This window comes from Gobio gobio (assembly GCF_949357685.1).
Source record: "Gobio gobio genome assembly, chromosome: 15".
In the NCBI taxonomy this organism is placed as follows: domain Eukaryota; kingdom Metazoa; phylum Chordata; class Actinopteri; order Cypriniformes; family Gobionidae; genus Gobio; species Gobio gobio.
The window spans coordinates 30,851,262-30,869,224 of record NC_137108.1 but is presented as its reverse complement, the minus strand read 5'-3'; the positions used below and the strand labels follow the sequence as shown (position 1 = coordinate 30,869,224).

The window sequence follows — 17,963 nt, the reverse complement described above, 5'->3', positions numbered from 1 at the left end:
TCACCCATCTACTCTAATCTTCCACAAAACATAAGTACAAATGAAAAAGAAATAAAAATAATATAAACTCTAATAGGACACGGATGTTTCATGTTCTCTGTTCTGCCTCAACAGACATGGCAGACATGTCGAGAACAAGAAACAGTGAGGTGAGCTTTCTTGCATTTGCCATACTACTTCTTGCATTGTCACTCTGCACTAGCTATGCACGGATTGCGGTTATATCCGCGGACGCTGCTGATGCGGGGCAGGCCAAGTAAAAAAAAAAAAATCGATTTGAAGGGAGTAAAGCCTGTGTTTAGTCTATTAAAGGGATAGTTCACCCAAAAATGAAAATTACCCCATGATGTACTCACCCTCAAGCTATCCTAGGTGTGTATGACATTCTTCTCTCTGATAAACACAATCGGAGTTATATTAAAAAATTTCCTGGCTCTTCCAAGCATTATAATGGCAGTGAATGGCAGCCCAAAATTTGAAGCCCAAAAAAGTTTATCCATCCATTATTAAAAGTAATCCACACAGCTCCAGGGGGTTAATAAAGGCCTTCTGAAGCGAAACCATATTTTTTGTAAGAAAAACATCCATATTTAACACGTTATTTACTTACGAAAAAATCGTAAATGACACAACGTTGACATTGGACGTAGGATAAGCATTTTGAATTACGAGAGGCATTACACTTTCTTCTTAAAGGGATAGTTCACCCTGAACAGTGCGAGTTATAGTAAGCGTGAGCGGCAGCTGACGGACGGCTCACACGCACTCCCAGGAACAAACACAGAGTAACGGCTGAGCTCAGTATTTTGACTGAATAATAAGGTTTCTTTCTTGCAAAACCTTATAGTATGCCTCCTGAACACTTTCTATTTATGGCGCGCGTCTCACTGTATCTGTCACAATTTACCAGTGTGAGTGCCCGTGATCACCACCAGAGGGCACTCCTCCCCGGACTGTCATTCCATCAAAGACTACATTACCCATAATCATTTGCCCGGACTAGACATGTGCCGGTAAACGGTAAAACGATATACCGCAATAATGAACATGCACAATATTGTTATCGTGGGCACTTCAAAATACTTTTAATAATTATTTATTACGAATTATTCCGATTTTTAGAATGCATTTTAAGAATACTTTACCCATCAACCGTTTAAAATGAACAACACGTCAAAGAGGAACGCACTAATGTAAACAGACCGTGCATGAGCCGAGCACGTCGGAACGAGTGAAGGAGCCGTGCTGAAGTGCACATTCACTCTCTGACGAGGGCGCTGACAGAACAGCAGAAATGCAGCCGTTTCCCTGGTAACCCTCGTAAACAAAACGATACGTGCTCGTCATCACATAACCTAATACTTAATACTTAAAGACTTAAGGCCATTCATTTTCAAACTTAAACATTTTATATTTTAATCTGGACTAAATTACATACCCTAGATATTGTTTGAATATGTTCTGACTGTTGTTCAATCACACACTTTACAATAAGGCTCCATTATTTAAAATGAGTTAATTCATTAACAAACTGACAATGAAAAATACTTCTAAAGCATGTATTAATCTTAGTTAAATGTACATTTCAGCATTTAATAACACATTATTAAAATCAAAAGTTGTAACTGTATTATTTAATGGACCTGAGTTTACACTAACAGTTGCTTTTTAAAACTTACATTATCAAAGAAGAATAACTTCTGTAAAAATGTAGCTATTCATTCTTTGTTAAAGGTCCTGTTCTTCGTGATCCCATTTTTTAACTTTTTCAACTTTAGTTAGTGTGTAATGTTGCTGTTAGAGCATAAATAATACCTGTAAAATTATAAAGCTCAAAGTTCAATGCCAAGCGAGATATTTTATTTAACAGAAGTTCCCTTTCGAACGGCCGGTTTGGACTACATCCCTGTACATCCTGCTTTAAAGGGTTAGTTCACCCAAAAATGAAAATTCTGTCATTAATTACTCACCCTCATGTCGTTGGACACCCGTCAGACCTCCGTTCATATTCGGAACACAAATAAAGATATATTAGTTGAAAGCTGATGGTTGAGAAAGGCTTCAGATAGGCCTCCATTGGCATTCAGTACATTGACACTTCCAAGATCCATGAAAGGCACTTAAAACGTTGTTACAAAGTCCATCTCACCACAGTGGCTCTACAATAATTTTACGATGCGACGACAACAGTTTTTGTGCGCAAAAAAAAATCAAAATAACACCTTTATCCAGCTTGTTCTCGTCTTCCGTGTATGCCTCCACGACACATGCGCGAGAATATGACGCAGATCCGGCGTTCGGACATATGACCCAGAAGCGATTTGTTTACAAGGAGAGGAAGACGCGCGTGTCTAAGCTGTTGGATTCTACATTGATCGTGCTTTAGGTCTCGGCGTAGTGCTCAAAATGGGGCTTAAGTGTGCATTTCATGGATTCCCGAACGCCGGCGCTATGTCATATTCTCGCGCATGCGTCGTGGAGGCATACACGGAAGACGAGAACAAGTTGGATAAAGGTGTTTTTTAGATTTTTTTTTTGCGCACAAAAACTATTGTCATTGCATCGTAAAATTATTGTAGAGCCACTGTGGTGAGATGGACTTTGTAACGGCGTTTTAAGTGCCTTTCATAGATCTTGGAAGTGTCAATGTCCTGAATGCCAATGGAGGCCTATCTGAAGCCTTTCTCAGCCATCAGCTTTCAACTAAAATATCTTCATTTGTGTTCCGAATATGAACGGAGGTCTTACGGGTGTCCAACGACATGAGGGTGAGTAATTAATGACAGAATTTTCATTTTTGGGTGAACTAACCCTTTAATTACGTCAGTAGAACAGTTTGTTGACTGACCTCCGCCCACAAGAATACGCGAAAAAGGGGGCGTGGTCTTGTTGCTCCCTCGTGGAGAAGAGGAAGTGTTGCGTTCGGTTGCGTTTGTCGCCATGTCGTCCAGACGCTGTTATTTTCATCCCGGAGTCAAATCACCTTTGTTTGGCCTTCAGGGGCTGTAGTTTGAGTGTGTTCATCTCCCCATTATGGTAAGAGGCGTGACCTTTCCGGGCAACGTGCACTAAGCTGCTGTCGAATCACAACACGGGAACCGCTGGCACAATCAGAACTCGTTACGTATTTCTGAAGGAGGGACTTCATAGAACAGGGAAATCTTTCAAGCCGTTTTGAGGACAGTGAAAACAGCAGTATACAGATAAGTAAATTGTGTGAAAAATACTGTGTTTTTTTACACATGAAACATGAACACATGTTATATTGCACACTGTAAACACAATCAAAGCTTAAAAAAAACACGAAAAACGGGACCTTTAATGTTAATGTTAATGGATTAACTGGTGAGACATTATTGTAAAGTGTTACCTATTGTTCGTTATAATTCTTTTGCACTTAATCTGTTTTAAATATTTGTTTACTTTAAACATTGTGTATTGCTTTATTGTATTTAAATGTTTGGTTCTTTTGTTATAAGAAAGTTATTAAACCTGACAACACTTTTTTTGCAACTTATTTCAATATCGTGATAATACTGTATACCGTGATAAAAGTTTCAGCAATTAATCGCAACATAAAAATTTGATATCGGCACATGCCTAGCCTGGACTCGTCATCACTCATTGTTTGCACCTGTGTCTCATTACCTCATTACCCCAGCCTATATAAACCATGTTCACGCTATCATTCACTGCGAAGTGTTATATACTGCATTTCAGAGCATTCTCCCTGGTTTATTGTCTCTTGGTCTTGGATTACTTGCCTGTTCCGTGGATTACCCCTTTTGCCTGTCTCTCCTGCCTTGTTTGCCTGTTTGGACTGCTTGCCTGTGTATGACCTGTTGCCTGTTTTTGACTACGATTGTGGATTACCCCTTACAAATAAAACTGCATTTGGATCCTCTACCTTCTGTCTCTGTAACGAATTCCACTGATGAGGCAAGTTGAAGACCCAAGCGCAGTTCTTTATTCAACATAAATCAAAACATAAAACAAGGACTTGACTTGACTTGACTTAGCAAAAATAGGACATAAACAGACTTGCCTGACAACGGGTTACAATGACAATAACAGACGAGGACACATGGCAAACATGAGGCCTAAATACACTGAGACTAATGACAAGACAAGTGACACCTGTGAACAGTGATTAAACAATGAACCAATGACAGGACAAGACACAAAATCACATGAGGGCATGGGAATCACATGACAATGAAACATGACAAAACCAGGAAGCTGAAAGAACAAGACAAACTTAGAAACATGACAGTAAAAGTGATGAACTAAAAACATGAAATATGAACGTGAACCAACACCAAGACACCCTGTGACAGTCTCAGAGCAGTACGTTACAGTATCATTGCGCGATACTTTTGTATCCTTTTTGTAAAATTTTACCCTGGTCGCAACTCGCAATTCACTGCCATTATATAGAGGAGCGCGTGCAGGACGTTTTTCAAATGTTCTCCTTTTGAGGTCTGAAAAAGATAGAAGGACATAGGGCATTGGAACAACAGCAGGGTGAGTAAAAGATTACTTTATTTCATTTCAGGGTGAACTATCCCTTTAAGTTGAATACGAAAGGTGGTCTGGAGGAAGCTAGATATTTTATATACTTTATAAATATTTATAAATATATTTTTTATTATAACTGTGATTGTATTTGTCTGAAAGAAGAATGTCATATACACCTAGGATGGCTTGAGGGTGAATAAATTGTATCATTTTCATTTTTGGGTGAGCTATCCCTTTAAGGAAATGCAATTTTGCCATAGAAAAACTTTTACTTTAAATAAATGTTATTTAAAAGCAGCCTACTTCAGTGTAATATGTTACCATATCATCACACTTAACACTGCGAATTTGAATAATTGTAATGTGACGATTGGGTGTGGGTCGGATGTGGATATCTAAATCAGAGAAAATCATATGTGCAAGTGGGTGGCAGGTGGATGATTTATTTTTAGCAGCGGATTCAGGTGACATTAGAGCTGATCCGCACAGCTCTACTCTACACTGTTTCTCTAACTATTTCATCATTGCCATGTTCAGTAAGACACTGACTTGCCTCTGTAGGGGAATGTGCTAAAGCGTGTGGCAAAACTGCCTCTCGTCAGCTCAGTGCTGCAGCAGGCCTCTTCCGTCTACATGGGTGTGAAAGGTCGTTATCCGCTGCTCGGGTTTGTGGGAGGTGTAGCAGAGCTGGGTGTCCGCAGTGCATCCACAGCAGCTCTGCAACAAGCAGCACCTCTGCTACAAAACCTAGAATCAGAAAGTGAGTCCTGCATGTTTATATATGGTATCTCTAACACTGAAATGGCATAAACCAACAAAAAACTAAAAATTCAATGGAAATCGAATGCTCATAGCAAAGACATAACTGGACAAAAGAGACAGATATACTACTAAAACATTATTTAACATACAGATCTTTAAGAGTAATAAAAATGAATTCATTGTATGTGGGCCTTTGCAGTTGAGGCGGTGAACAGTTTTGCACTGGTGGGTTTGGAGCAACTTGAGAAGTTTTTCCCCATCCTCCAACAGCCCACAGATGAGGTGAGTGTGTGAGAGTGCAAGAAACAAGAGTGTCCAATTCCATATGGCTGTTACCATGTCTTGACTTTCTGGTAAAAGCCAACAATATTTTTTTAAATATCAAAATTATCTTTATAAATTATAATTATTTTATTTAAACTTAAAAGAATAAATTATTATAGAATGTTTTCACATAAACAAAAGTAAATACTTTTAAATAATTTTATTCCTTACGTAATAATATACAACCCCAAATCAGAAAAAGTTGGGACAGTATGGAAAACGCAAATAAAAAAAAAAAGAGAAGTGATTTCTAAATTTACTTTGACTTGTATTTCATTGCAGACAATATGAACACAAAATATTTCATGTTTTGTCTGGTCAACTTCATGTCATTTGTAAATATGCATCCTTTCCTGTCATTCAGACCTGCAACACATTTAAAAAAAAGTTGGGACAGGAGCAATTTAGGGCTAGTAATGAGGTAAAATGGTTAAATAATGATGTGATTTGAAACAGGTGATGTCAACAGGTGATTGTAATTATGATTTTGTACAAAAGCAGCATCCAAGAAAGGTCTAATCCTTAAGGAGCAAAGATGGGCCGAGGATCGCCAGTTTGCCAACAAATACGTGAGAAAATTATTGAAATGTTTAAAAACAATGTTCCTCAAAGAAAGATAGGAAGAGATTTGGATGTTTCACATTCAACAGTGCATAACATAATTAAAAGATTCAAGGAATCTGGAGGAATTTCAGAGCGTAAAGGACAAGGGCGCAAGCCTAAGCTGAACAACCGTGATCTCCGATCCCTCAGGCGGCACTGCATCAAGAATCGTCATTCATCTATAAGCGATATCACCACATGGGCTCAGGACTACTTTGGCAAACCTTTGTCAAGTACCACAATACGTAGTTACATCCACAAATGCCAGTTAAAACTGTACTGTGCCAAAAGGAAGCCCTATGTTAACAGTGTCCAGAAGCGCCGTCGACTTCTCTGGGCTCGGAGGCATCTGGGATGGACCATCACACAGTGGAAACGTGTACTGTGGTCAGATAAATCAGTATTTCAGGTATTTTTTGGGAGGAAAGGACGCCGTGTGCCCCGGACCAAAGAAGAAAAGGATCATCCAGACTGTTACCAGCAACAAGTCCAAAAGCCAGGGTCTTTCATGGTATGGGGTTGTGTCAGTGGATTTGGCAAAGGTAACTTGCACTTCTGTGAAGGCACCATTAATGCTGAAAAGTACATAGAGATTTTGGAGCGTAATATGCTGCCTTCAAGAAGACATCTTTTCCAGGGACGTCCATGCATATTTCAACAAGACAATGCAAAACCACATTCTGCACACATTACAAAGTCCTGGCAGCGGAGGAAGAGGGTACGGGTACTTGACTGGCCTGCCTGCAGTCCCGACCTGTCTCCAATAGAGAATGTGTGGCGCATTTTGAAGCACAAAATTATTATTATTATTTTTTTTAATTTATTTGCGTTTTCCATACTGTCCCAACTTTTTCTGATTTGGGGTTGTAGTACGTTTGTAGCAAGTTTGCCATTTATTAGTGGCCTTCGCTAATCTGATGTTATCCGACTGTTATACAATTATTTGTTTGTGTGCATGAGTAGTTTTTAAGGCTGATGCTGATGGTTTTACTACTTTTTTGGTTCTACAAAACATCTTAGCTTGCTGATACTGAATAAGACATATCGGGCAGCCCTTCAAAAAGAGTTATTAAAGATCTTGTACAGAAGGTTATAATCCACTATGAGCTGTCAGAATATGTCTACTGATATTGTAAGATAGTATTACAATGTGCATAACTTGATTTGATACTGTCACATGATTATAACCAGTGTTGCCAATTTGGGGATTTTGTCTGCAAATTTAGCGACTTTCTCATTGTCGCTGCGACATCTATTCATGTTTTACGACAACTAGCTATTTTGGCTATATTTGAATCAAATTTGCGAGATTTTTTTATTTGGCCAATTAAACTCTGGCATTGGTTGGCGAAGTGATATGGAACTGTTATGCTGTCAAGATCTGCCTGGAAGCTGGAACTACTTTAGTCGTGCATTTCCCTGAAAATAATTGCACACCTTACAACGTTCATCAACCAATCAGATTCAAACATTCAACAGCCCTGTAGTATAAATATAAAATAATCCTAGTCAGTCATATACATTTTGACATTTAAAAAATAGTTTTTTTTGAAAAAAAAATAGTTTGTTTGTTTACAGAGTGACTTAATGCACACTCCTGAAAGAAGTTTCGAAATAATGAATCAGATGTAAAATAATATAAAATAAAATGTGTTCAAGTTCACATACTGGATCTATTTTTTGATCTGTCGAGTTGTCATAAATGGGTGTCCCCCATTCATATACAGCGGGTCAAATAATTATTGAACACGTCACCATTTTTCTCAGTAAATATATTTTTAAAGGTGCTTTTGACATGAAATTTTCACCAGATGTTGGTAACAACCCATACAATCGACACATGTAAAGAAATCAAACCATAGATGTCCATAAACAAAGTTATGTGTAACAATGGCACTGCACATCACCCCAAAAACACCATACCAACAGTGAAGTTTGGAGGTGGGAACATCATGGTGTGGGGGATGTTTTTCAGCATATGGTACTGGCAAACTTCATATAATTAACGGAAGGATGAATGGAAAAATGTACAGATAAAAATCTGCTGCCATCTACCAGGATGATGAAGATGAAACGAGGGTGGACATTTCAGCAAGACAATGATCCCAAACACACAGCCAAGGAAACTCTCAATTGGTTTCAGAGAAAGAAAATAAAGCTGCTAGAATGGCCCAGCCAATCACCTGACTTGAATCCAATTGAAAATCTATGGAAAGAACCAAAGATAAGAGTTCATAGAAGAGGCCCACGGAACCTTCAATATTTGAAGACTGTTTGTGTGGAAGAATGGGCCAAAATCACACCTCAGCAATGCATGCATACAGGAGGCATCTTGAAGCTGTCATTAACAACAAAGGCTTTTGTAAACTTAATTTATGGACATCTATGGTTTGATTTCTTTGCATGTGTCGATTGTATGGGTTGTTACAAACATCTGGTGAAATTTTAATGTCAATAGCCCCTTTAGAAATATATTTACTGAGAAAAATGGTGATGTGTTCAATACTTATTTTATGTATATAAAAGAGGGGTTTAAGAGGGTCAAAAGTCTTAAAGGAGTTTTAAACTAAATATATTCGACATGTGAAAATCAACATAGATAAATGCAATAGTTCTAATTGTTTATTCAATGATCTACTGTTATGGTTACTAGTTTAGGTGACTTTTCGCGCACTTTTTTGGTTAACGTTACTTAAAGTCGAGACCATTTGAAACGGCGTAATCTATAAAAAGAAAACGGTTTAATTTAGTATTATATGAACTTTTTGCCTATTTTACGAAGATAATGCCTAATGTTATGTAACGTTAGGTACGTTCCCTTTCAAACGATCAGTTCGTACTGCGTCGAAGACGCTATATGGGGTAGGTTCTCCTACTCTCGAATATACTGAAGTAATTGTAAAATCACGCAGTGCTACTGCCCAGTCAAAACAGTGTCGAGACATCTCGCACGCTATTGGCTGGCCAGTGGGAACTGCATGAACCAATGGCAGAACAGCGTAATCTGAGCGAACCAATGGGCACAAAGCCCGCGAAGCTGAGCCCAAGAACCCGCGAAAGGGGCATATAAAATACACTGTAACTGTCAAAAACGTCAGATTAATCTCCTTCAGCGACGATCTACGGTCCTCGCTGATAAACTCAAACTACACCGCGAATTGACGAGCCTGCAGCGGAATAGCGAGCTAGCCAGCCCGGACGTCCTGCGAGAGTCAGCGGCCTGCTGTATTTCAGTGCGCTCAAATCGCCAGCGATCCTGCGAGCTGTCACGCCATTCCCCTGTGCTCTTTGGTGAAACACTACGGTGTATCCTTTCTGTACAATACTGAGAAAAACATATCGCTTGTGTGTGCAGTACTTACCTGCACTAGGAGGATATCCACGACGGGTGCGTGATCTGTCTGGGCAAGGCCCACGCGGAAGCTGCTCTCGCCGGGTCCGGCTGCTCTCACTGTGAGGGTATGCGCATTTCCTCCCTCCGTTTGCGGATAGCGCTCTTTTCAGAGCGCGACCCCGGCCCTCGCGCTCTCCCGTTCCCCTTTCCGTCCGAGCCTCTGCGGGAAAGAACGGCGGAGCCAGTGGGCTGAGTATACCAAGGCTAGCGAGTTCACTTCGGCCCAGTGCCCGCGCGCCTCGTCGTCGCCTCAGAGGCGTTTCCCCTGTGACGCTCTCTCGATCGGACCTGCTCCCTCCGCTCGACGCCGAGGGCTTGGTCTCATTCGGCGGTAATGAGGAAGACGAATCCGCACGATTAACAACGTCTCGCTCTTCCTCTTCTCTCACTCGGGCGCCGCGGACAGAGAATGCCAGAGTGGACGAGCGAACTAATGCCGGAGCTTCCCGCATTACTCGCTCTCAGACTACTGGAGATTTTGGGGGCGCGGCTTACGTTACAGACTGTTGTCACTGCAGCTCGCGCTTTTCTACAGCGGCAGCGCGCCCGCCGTCTCTCTCTCCCAGCACACGCTCTCGACATTTGTTCAATGACTTACGTCATTGCTGCCTCGCTGTCTAGCGCATAATGGCGGCCAAGCCCTGTGCCTTTTTCACTCTCTCACTTCTCTCAGTCCCCTATTCAGACGACTGGAGAGGTTCAACAGTGTAGTAAACGAGCCTGTTATGAAGCATGCACGCCCTACACACCAAAACAGCGTAGAGAGCGCGACTTACGTCATTGCCGCGCCCTCTGCTGTTACGGTGCACTTTCGCACACAGGGTTGCCGGTTCGAGCCCCGCTCTCACAGGTTCTCAGTGAGTCGAAATTTAGTGAATGGCGGCCAAGCCCTCCACCACTTCTCTCAGTAAACGAGCCTGTTATAAAACATGCACGCCTGTACACAGAACGCTGTATTAACGGCGATCCTAATAAACAATTAAGTTCTTTCCTCTGTTATGACTGCAGTGTCTCCCCTACATAGGGTGTAACCCTGCATATAAGCACTGTTAATTCAGCGCTATAGAACCACTCAGAAGTCCTGCTGTGGCCGGATTACCACTACAGACTTACTGTACATTCTCTCAATCCCCTCGGTTCAGCGACTGGAGATGTAAATATTGCAGTCAACTAGCCTGTTGTCAAACTTGCTCGCCTGCATGTCAACGCTGTTTTTAACAACGACCTTACTAAAATATATGCACCTTGCACATAAGCACTGTTCTCACAGATTATCGCTCATGCCGAGAGCGCTCTATATGTAGAGTGCGCGCCCACTACAAGTGTGCGCTGCTACACATAAGTGCTGTCCGCACAGTGTCACAAACATCAAACCAACAGGCGGACATCTGAACAGGGCCCTTATCCAAAACTGAACACAGAAAGCAGCCCTGACAGGTTGATCAGGAAGAGTGGGGTCCCACCCAGGAAGACTCCAAAAGACTCCGAGTTCTCTCCCCACGGCCCGTTTATGTTCCGGTCAGGGAGAAAAATACTGTTCTGAATGTTTTTCATGCAATGAATGTAAACTACGAGTCCGCTTTAATGCATGCTCCCCTGCATTCTACCGCCATAAAGGCGAGTTCAATAAAAAAAATAAAAAAAATAAAAAAAACAACGAGTCTTCTCTCTCTTCTGCACCACACGGAAGTCGGCGCCCTGTACAACGTGCCGCCTTCTGACTCTATAAAACCCCTGTGCGATCGGGCAGAGGCTTGGAAAGCCATCCCCGGTGTGTCACAGTGGGTTATAAAAACAATTCAACAAGGATACTCGCTCCAATTCGCTCGCAAACCCCCCGTTTCACGGGCATAACGCACACTTCGGTGGAGAGCAACGTGACTCACGTCCTCAAAACCGAAGTAGAGAGCCTATTGATAATAAAAAATAAAATAAAAGCGTTAGAGGCGGTGCCTCCAGCTCAGAGCGAGTCAGGGTTTTTTACAGCCGCTACTTCCTTGTTCCCAAAAAAGATGGCGGCCTCAGGCCCATCTTAGATCTCAGACACCTGAACAAGGCTCTATCAAACGGCCCTTCAGAATGCTGACATTAAAACAGATCATCGCGCAAATCTGCCCGATGGACTGGTTTTTCTCATTGGATCTGAAAGATGCTTACTTTCATATCCAAATTATCCCACGTCACAGACCGTTTTTGAGATTCGCGTTCGACGGGAAGGCTTATCAATACACAGTCCTGCCATTTGGCCTGTCCCTGGCCCCCCGCACTTTCACGAAGTGCATGGATGCAGCTCTCTCCCCCTTAAGACAAGCGGGAATGCGCATTCTGAACTACCTCGACGACTGGCTCATACTGGCCCAGTCAGAGGAAGAAATAAAATCTCACAAATCTATGCTACTCAGCCATCTAGAATGCCTGGGTCTCAGAATAAATACAGCCTAGAGCTCATTGCTTCCCAGGCAGAGAACCTCCTTCCTGGGAACAATTTTAGACTCAGCCCAAATGAGGGCGTGGCTATTGGACGAACGCGCTCTGACTACACAGCAGCTTGCATGTTCATTCAAAATGGGAACCAACACACCCCTAAAAAATTTCAGAGAATGCTAGGCCTAATGGCATCAGCTTCTCCCGTACTTCCGCTGGGTACGATGCACATGCACCCCCAGCAGTACTGGCTGAAATCACGGGTTCCTTCCCAAGCGTGGCATTCAGGCCAGCTTTGGATCAAAGTGGGCCACGGCTGTGTCAAAGCCCTGGCCCCGTGGTCACTTGGGAACAGTTTCCAGACGGATGGTGGTCACCACGGATGCCTCCAATTCAGTTTGGGGCACTCTGTACGGGGGGAAACCGGCCTTCGGCTATGGTCGAGCAAGGAGTCACGGTTGCACATAAACTGCCTAGAAATGCTGGCAGTAGTGCTAGCCCTCGAGACTTTTTTACCACGTCTCTCAGGTCACCAAGTTCTAGTCCGCACGGACAACACGACTGTGGTCTCCTACATAAACCGCCATGGCGGGCTCAGGTCGAGATGGCTCAACCAACAGGTCAGACATCTCCTCCTATGGGCAAAAGGCAAATTACATTCACTGAAAGCAGTGCATGTGCAAGGCAGACTCCTAAACGGTTCAAATGATATGGAGTGTTTTTGGGAGGGCAGAGGTCAACCTCTTCGCCTCCGAAGACAACTGTCATTGCCCAATTTTTCAAGGAGCAAGGATGCGCTGGCCCACGAATGGCCCAGCTGCATACTTTATGCTTTTCCACCAGTACTGCTCCTTCCCCAGATTTAAAAAAGGATCAGGGAATGCGAGCACACAGTCCTGCTAGTGGCTCTACTCTGGCGAACCCACATCAGGTTTCCCGAGTTGATTCAGTTACTATCAGCAGCCCCATGGCCAGTTCCCCTGAGGAAAGATCTCCTTTCTGAGGCGAACGGGACAAACCGGCACCCCCACCCCAAAATTGTGGCCGTTACATGTTTGGCCACTCAATGGGGGCTCGAGAACCTCCCAGTGAGTGTCTTGAGCACCATCAGTGAAGCTAGAGCTCCATCTACTAGACGTCTCTATGCCCTTAAATGGTCAGTGTTCTCTGACTGGTGTTCAGTCAGGAACTATAACCCAGTGTCATGCGAGATATCACAAATTCTCGTTTTTCTATAAGAGATGTTGGGTGCAGGACACACTCCATCCACACTCAAAGCCTACACGGCAGCTATCGCCGCATCTCTTACGCCTATAGCTGGCCAATCAGTAGGCAGACACGACATGGTCATAAAATTATTAAAAGGAGCCAGGAGGCTTAACCCCCCTCTACCTCCTACGGTGCCATCCTGGGACCTTCATTGGTCCTAAGAGCACTAAAAAGACCTCCCTTCGAGCCATTGCAGACGGCTGAATTAAAGCCACTTTCGCTGAAAACTGCCCTGCTATTAGCACTGGCATCTGTTAAGCGTGTCGGTGACATTCAAGCGTTATCTGTGAACGCGTCATGTTTAGAATTGGCCCAGGTGGTTCTAAAGTCATCCTCAAACCAGGGCATGGTTATGTACCTAAAGTGCTTTCAGCACCGTTCAAAGCACAGGTAATCCCTCTCTCTGCCCTCCCCACTTCGGAGGATGAGAGACAGTTACACCTGCTCGGCCCTGTTAGGTCGCTTAGAGCATATATTGAGCGGTCCTCCCACTTTAGACAGTCAGAGCAGCTCTTTGTAAGTTTTGGTGACCGAACTAAGGGACTTCCGGTCACCAAACAAAACCTAGCCAGATGGCTAGTGGACGCGATAGCGTTAGCATATGACACTATGGGCCTCCAATGCCCCATAGGTGTCAAAGCTCACTCCACCAGAGGCATGGCCTCCTCCTGGGCGTGGTCTAGTGGAGTTTCTATGGGACATTTGTAGTTCGGCAGGTTGGTCCTCACCATCTACTTTAACCAGATTCTACAGTCTGGATGTCCCTGCACTGCAGGCTCAAGTCCTCGCTGTATAAAAATACTAAGGCGGCCTAACGAATATTAGACGGCCTTGTAATCCCGTCCCCGTCATAAGTTGGGATTTGGGGCCTTAATATGCTTCAATGCTTACACATTCCTTATAGTTACCGGCCTCTATGAGCCCAGTAGTATAAGACGTGTGTACATATATATTACAGTGTTTCCCCTACCATTGTTCAGGGGGGGCGCCCCGCCCTCCCAAAACGACCCCCCGCCCCCCCTGAATGAATGACAAAAAATATTTGTCATTACGGTCGACAATAAGAATTGGTTCAGTGCCAGCGTGAAAGACACTCCCAGAGCTGCATCTTCACGGAAGTTGATCATTTGCACATTTTTAAGCCTTGGCAATTTAAATATTCAAGCGCTCATAGACGAGAAAGTGTCTCTCAGTTTGATACTCGCGAAGGGCAGCAACACACCACACACACACACACACACACACGCACGGCCACGCGTCTCGCAGCGCGCGAATATTCACACAAAATTATATCAAAATGACTGTCTTGTTTAGTATCATCGTAAACATAGTGGGTTAGTTCTTTTAAATGAACGTAAACATGAAATTTGCCAGTCACCGCCAGCATTTATGGTCATTTTCAAGTTTTAATGGTCCACAGAATATCTAAACATGCAATATATCAAAAGAAAGAACAGACCAACTGTTTTATTCCAGCTTCATATATAATTTTTTTTAATAAACACTTGAATGTTGCAAGTTTCATGAAAAAGCAACCTTTTGAGCATAAAGCAGAAAAAAATCACGTTTTTGTAAAAGACTAACGTTACGTCCGAACGATGAACAAAACACAGATGTTGTAGATGGAGTCCATCAACACCCCAAAGCTTGACAGTCCTAGAACTCGTCCTGGGTTGACATTTCATTCAATAACATTAGGCAGTTGTGATTTATATGCTGTTTAATGGTGATGATCGCGTTATTTTACATAATGCATCTGCTTATGATAGCGCACGTTCCTTCTTCTTCGGCTGTTTTGATCAGGAGATTCTGTTCTCGTGCAGGAAATGCGCTACAGCGCCCCCTACCGTATAACAGTGAACACACATGGAAAGCCGGAAAATATCGTCATTGGCTATATAAATATTGAGATAACAAAAGACAACAACAAAAAATCACTCACTGCTCTTGACTGAATAACTTTTAATAAGGGTTAATCTGTATATGCAGTGGCATATAATTTTATACAGACTGCAGTGATATTTTACATTTGATTACTATTTTTGTACCTGACAATCTAGTTTAGACCTACATGAAAATAACTGTTTATTTCATTTGTATATGTTTGTTCTGCTGTATTTATTTGTGCATTTGCTCATAATTTTATTTTATTTTATTACTGATGGTCTTTAACAATATAAAAAATATATATGAGTTAGGATATTAGTTTTTAGAGTCATAACCTTATTTATTAAGCTTATATGGCTCAAAAACAATACTAGGCCTATTTTATTTTATTAAAATAGAATAAAATTCCCCCCCCCCCCCCCCCCAAAGCTGTAAACCTAGGGGAAACACTGTATTATATATATAAATGATGTGTCAGTAACTGTAACAAGTCTTGAGCCCTTTCGAATAAGTGTTCAAACTTGAGGGAGTACATGTCACTGCGCTTATCATAGCACAGCGGGATTTTACAGGTTCCCATATAGCGTCTATGACGCAGTACGAACTGACCGTTCGAAAGGGAACGTACTCGGTTACTTAACGTAACCTCGGTTCCATGAGATAAGGGAAGGAGTACTGCGTAGACGGCCGTGCTATGGCGCTGACTCGGGTGATCGTCGCTTCAGTCGATTTAACTTGACGTTTTTGACAGTTACAGCGTATTTTATATGCCCCTTTCACGGGCTCTTGCGCTCAGCGGGCTTTGTGCCCATTGGTTCGCTCAGATTACGCTGTTCTGCCATTGGTTCATGCAGTTCCCACTGGCCAGCCAATAGCGTGCGAGATGTCTCAACACTGTTTTGACTGGGCAGTAGCACTGCGTGATTTTACAATTACTTTAGTATATTCGAGAGTAGGAGAACCTACCCCATATAGCGTCTTCGACGCAGTACTCCTTCCCTTATCTCAAGGAACCGAGGTTACGTTAAAGGGTTAGTTCACCCAAAAATGAAAATTCTGTCATTAATTACTTACCCTCATGTCGTTCGACACCCGTAAGACCTCCGTTCATCTTCGGAACAGAAATGAAGATATTTTAGTTGAAATCTGATGGCTCTGAAAGGCCTCCATTGGCACAATGGCACTTTACACTCTCAAGAGACCCTTAAAAGGTACCATCATGAAGCTTCGAAGCGTTATGAATCAGTGAGCCGAATCATGATTCGGATTGCGTGTCAAACCGCCAAACTGCTGAAATTTGGCGATTCAAACCGCTGATTCGACTCGCTGATTCATAACGCTTCGAAGCTTCATGATGCCTTGTTTTGAAATCGTCATCACTATGTAAGTCGTTATTTAGGGTTTTTTTGCGCACAAAAACTATTCTCGCCGATTCATAAAGTTATTTTAGAACCACTGTAGTGAGATGGACTTTGTAACGACGTCTTTAGTACCTTTTAAGGGTCTTGAGAGTGTAAAGTGCCATTGTGCCAATGGAGGCCTTTCAGAGCCATCAGATTTAAACTAAAATATCTTCATTTCTGTTCCGAAGATCAACGGAGGTCTTATGGGTGTCGAACGACATGAGGGTAAGTAATTAATGACAGAATTTTATTTTTGGGTGAACTAACCCTTTAAGTAACCGAGTACGTTTTTTCTTTACTTCTGTGTTGTCCCTTATCAAACCGAACCTGTTATATAAATCTCGATGTTTTTTCTAAGTTACCCCATAACGTTACCTCTCTTGATGCTCTCTTGCATTCTCTCCCTCAGGTGGTTGCTAATCTAAAGGACGCTTTCTTCTCGAGGCTGGACGGTGCGCAGTCTCGAGTAAATGATGAGCTGGACAGAGCCGTGAACAGATGGGATGAACTGATAGAGCTGAGCTGGCGCCTCCTGGCGGAAGCTCAAGATTCAGCACCAGGGCGGGTGATCACCGCTGGCCTGGATGAGCTCATCACCCAGTCAGAGGCGGCAGTGGCGTACTATCTACCTCTGCCACCCACGCTGCGTAAGAAAGTGTAACACGGAGTCAAATACAGATTCTGAACTGACAGGGAGACACATTTTTATCTGAAATAATCATGAAATAACACTTGGGAAAGGTTACCATTTACTCCATGTGTGCACAAGACTTAACCACAAGGGGGCACAACTGTTCTTCTGTTTTGCCAGTCCTAGTTCGCACAGGGGTCTAATTTCTTGATGCCAACACTCCCACTAACTTCTGTAACTTATTTATATTGTTTATTTATATCTATTATTATATTAAAACATTTTTACAACATTTTTCCCTGAACAATTTTATATGGACCCCCCCTGGCACCCTGGACCACAAATTGAAAACCCCTGCTTTAGCACCATCTAACTTTCTGAGGGATACAGAGAAATGTACAACATAATATTTCATCCAATCAGCTTGTTTTTTATTAAGCTCAGAGTTGTTTTAAACTACGCAGAGTGTCTTTCAGTTGAATTCTGAATACTGGATCACGTTGAATCCCTTTGTCTCATCTTCCAGGTTGTGAGTGGGAGAGAAGAGTGCAAAGCTATGAAGATGAGGATGATGAGGATGATGATGATGATGATGATGATGAAGAAGAAGAGCCTCGGATGTGGACGCGGATCCGTAGCCTGTTGTTGTGCCTGTATCTTCAGCTGTACCACAGACTGATGAAGCTGAGAGAAAGAGTGGACAGTGTTTTGCAGATGCTGAGGGCAGCTGCCGAAACGGTAGGTCCAT

General features: G+C 42.6%; 1 protein-coding gene across 2 annotated transcripts in view; it reads left to right on the top strand.

Annotated features, from left to right (window-relative positions):
* The window catches only part of plin6 (perilipin 6), a 32,207-nt gene that overhangs the window by 1,920 nt on the left and 12,324 nt on the right, over nt 1–17,963 (top strand). For both annotated transcript variants that reach the window (XM_079836943.1, XM_079836942.1), the window contains 5 exons: nt 115–149; nt 5,080–5,278; nt 5,480–5,562; nt 16,994–17,231; nt 17,742–17,953. In XM_079836943.1, the coding sequence (XP_079693069.1) occupies nt 117–149; nt 5,080–5,278; nt 5,480–5,562; nt 16,994–17,231; nt 17,742–17,953 (765 nt within the window). In that variant the 5' untranslated portion in view covers nt 115–116. The remainder of the gene's footprint in view (nt 1–114; nt 150–5,079; nt 5,279–5,479; nt 5,563–16,993; nt 17,232–17,741; nt 17,954–17,963) is intronic.